The sequence below is a fragment of the Vombatus ursinus genome, unplaced genomic scaffold (assembly GCF_900497805.2).
Source record: "Vombatus ursinus unplaced genomic scaffold, bare-nosed wombat genome assembly UNPS02014884.1, whole genome shotgun sequence".
NCBI classification, from domain to species: Eukaryota; Metazoa; Chordata; class Mammalia; order Diprotodontia; family Vombatidae; genus Vombatus; species Vombatus ursinus.
In genome coordinates, this window is record NW_020954662.1 from 6,779,267 (window position 1) to 6,782,829 (window position 3,563).

Here is a 3,563-nt window from a genome sequence, read left to right on the forward strand (position 1 = left end):
TTCTCATTGTGTCTCTGTCTCTCTATCTCTGCTGTCTGTGTCTGTCTATCTGTCTGTCTCTCCCTCCTTTCCTCTCTCTCCCTTTTTCTATGTCTCTTCTCTCTCTCTCCCCTCTCTTTTTCTCTCTTCTTTCCTTCCTCTCTCTCCCTTCTTCTTCTTCTCTCTCTCCCTCTCATTGTGTCTCTGTCTCTCTATCTCTGTCTGTCTGTGTCTGTCTATCTGTCTGTCTCACCCTCTCCCTCCCTCCCTCTCTCTCTCTTTTTATCTCTTCTTTCCTTCCTCTCTCTCACCCTTCTTCCTCTGCCTCCCTCTCTCTCTCTATCCCTTCTTCCTTTCTCTCTCTTTCTCCTCACATATGCTTATACATATGCCTCACAACTCCTAAAAGTTCCCTGGGTCAGACCAAGACTTTTTACTTCTCTGGCCACATCCTGTTTCCTCCCCAGTAGGTGTTTGCCGCAGACAAGGCCAGATCCAGGGCACAGGCTGACTCCTTCAGGGAAATAAAGTCCACTTTTGTGTCACTCTCTTCCCAGCCCATGCCCTGAAGTTCCCAGGAAAACTTTGGGGTTCGAATGGCGTGTCAGGATTGGTAAGCACCATCTGTAACAGGCTGATCTGAGAACCACGAGTGGATGTGAGCTATTGGCCATCACATCTCTCTCTCTGAATTCTCCTACTTAGTAGTTAGCTTTCCACACTGACCCAAGTGAGAATGTGTACTTCAATTCATTTCAATTTGGCTGAGATTCATTAAGAACCTACTCTGTGCCAACTAATTAGCCAGAAGCTAAGGATAGAAAAAATAAAACCTAAAAAATCCCTTCCTGCCTTCAGGAAGTTTTCATGCTACTAGAGGAAACAATGTGTACATAAATCAGCCAATATGAAATATATGCAAAGCATATATGAACCAGGTGATTGTCCCAGGCCAAAAGTGGCATCTCAGGGAAAAAAAAGATCAAGGACCAGCTGTTAGGGACAGCACTAAGCCAAGCCACTGGCTCAAGAATCCAGCCTTGAACTCAAGCCCCCCCCCCCCAGAGAATCATACAAACACAGAATCTCAGAGTCGGAAGGCATGGCCAAAGTATCCCCATTATAACAACTGTGGAAAAGTCTAGGCTGTTTTGGGGACCTCCAGCGATGACCAACTCACTAGCTCCTCAGACAGCACATTCACTGGGGGACAGCTCTCAGAGTCAAGTTCTTTCCCTTGCCTTGGCTAACATATGCTTTCCTGCCAGCCACTTCTGCCCCTGGCTCCTCGCCTGGCCCTCTGGAGCCAAGCAGAATGAGACTAACCCCTCTTCCCACGTAAGAGCCTTTCATATATTTGATGACAGCCCTCATGTGACCTCTTAAATCTTCTCTCCTTAAAGCTAACTATCCCCATTTCTTTCAGCTGACCCTCATAAGGCACGGTCTCTACTCCTTCACAATTATGATCCCGTACCTTGGGCTATCTGTCCAATCTGTCAATGTCCTTCTTAAAACATGGTTCTTGAAAATGAGAGCCACAAGCCTTCAGATATAGTAGGAACAGGGAATAATACAGCAAGGCCATAGTTTCACTTGAGGACCAGTTTGGCACACTGGATGAAGAGCTAGGCTTGAAGCCAGTTGGTCCTGGGTGTGGTTCTGGCCTCTGATACCTACCGGCTATATGACCCTTTCTATGGACAGCTCTCTGAAACTACATTGCTGACCTGTACCCAGGAGTTCCCTGAATCAATGATATCACAAATCCATTCTCCCTCTCCATCATCTCACACCCTCTGGACCCTATGCTGCTCTCAGAGTAGCTGAATTAGCTTTTTTGACAGCCATGTGACACCGCTGACTCATGCTCAGCTTGCATTCCATTAAGACCTCCAGCTCTTTCTTATAAAAACATATCTAGCCATGCCTTCCCCACAGTTTCCAACCCTAGGGCAGGATTTTCCATTGATCCCTATTTAATTTCATCATGTTAGATCAGCCCATTGTCCTAGCCCAACTCTTTCACCCATTGTGTCAGCTTTGTGTCTTCTGCAGATTTCATAAGCAGGATCTCTATAGCCCTTCATCCATATCACTGATAAAAATGGTGAACAGAACAGAACAAGTTAGGCTCCCTCCACCCCAGCAGAATGTAAGCTCCTTGAGGGCAGGTGCTATTGCCTTGTTGCATACAGCAGACATTCAATCAAGGTATCACAAACTAAACTGAAAGGCTCTAACTGAGCATAACTGGAGAGACAGGCTTTGGGTTATCTAAGGAGAACCAGCCAGGACCACATACCATCATCCTTCCCCATGCAGGCTCTCTTCAGGTCAAGGGCAGACAATTAATTTCCTCAGAATACCATGCTAAATGTATAACTCTTGATAGCTACTCCCACTTTCTTCTCACTACACCTCCCTCTTCCCCCATTGCCCTCTCTCCTAGCCCGAGGATGCTCAGAACCTACTGGGGCTTGACCACTCACACAGCTTGGATGAGATGAGAATTAATTACCAACTCTGATCCTCCTGGTGAGATGGTCTTACCATCTGCCTTGCCTCAATGCTCCCAGCGCTGTCCTCTGACCTACTTATAGACCCTAAGAACCCCTCAGAGGGCCTTGCCATTTGCACTGCTGAGGAAACCCTGAGGGTCTCCAGGACCTTCCAGCTGCCCAGCAACTGAACTTTCTTTTATGATTTTTTTTTCCCCTAAAGGAGAATGTGAGCTGCTGGAGAGCACGGATTGTCTCGCTGTTTCTACTTATATCTCCTGTGCTTAGCTTGTCACATGGTGAGCGCTAAACAAATGTTTTTTCTATCATTCATTCAGTGAACACTGAGCCAATGTTTCCTGAGGGCACCATATAACCTACATATGCCACCTTGGGAAGGAACACAAGAGGTGCTAAGGAAGGATCAGATCCATTTTATAGGACGAGGAAGGTGAGGCCGGGAGTGGGAAGGTGGCCGGCCATCTGTGGATCCCAAGAGGCCTGTCCTGGAGCTCCTCCCATCACACCATGCTGGCTGCCACTAGGCTCTTGGATGGGGCCGTACCTGAAGCAGAAGGATGAACTGTGGAAACCTCTGGATAGGCTTCACCATCAGCCCATAGAGAGTGACTCGATCCGAGCTGCTCACCTGCCGCCTCTGGAGGAGAAAAACTCCTGTCATGCCCCAGTACTCGTCCCCTGTGCCCACCCCTATCCCCAGAGCTGAGCTGCCCTCCCCCCACCCAGGATCCACCTGTATGTGCCAGCAGCCCTGCCTCAGACAGTGAGGAGAAGTGAAGGCTCTGGGCCCTACACCTAGAAATTCTGTCAGCCTGAGCCCTTGAGATGGTCTGGAACTGTGGTTTTAGAAAGTTCATAAACAACTCATACTCTTTACTATGTTACATATTCCTAGTATGGCTGTCTGGACCTAGAGGGAACCTCAGAATGTAGAAAGGGCCCTTAGAACAGAGAATATCAGAACTGGGGGAGCCCTCAGAGCATACAATGTCAGAGCTGGGAGGGACCCTAGAACACAGGATGTCAAAGCTAGGAAAGCCCTTAGAACACAGAATGTCAGAG

General features: G+C 48.0%; 1 protein-coding gene across 5 annotated transcripts in view; it reads right to left on the reverse strand.

Annotated features, from left to right (window-relative positions):
- Nucleotides 1–3,563, reverse strand: part of LOC114028482 (rho guanine nucleotide exchange factor 10-like protein) — a 229,507-nt gene that overhangs the window by 96,067 nt on the left and 129,877 nt on the right. For all 5 annotated transcript variants that reach the window (XM_027842736.1, XM_027842735.1, XM_027842734.1 and 2 more), the window contains one exon: nucleotides 3,046–3,138. In XM_027842736.1, coding sequence (XP_027698537.1) covers nucleotides 3,046–3,138 — 93 coding nt within the window. The remainder of the gene's footprint in view (nucleotides 1–3,045; nucleotides 3,139–3,563) is intronic.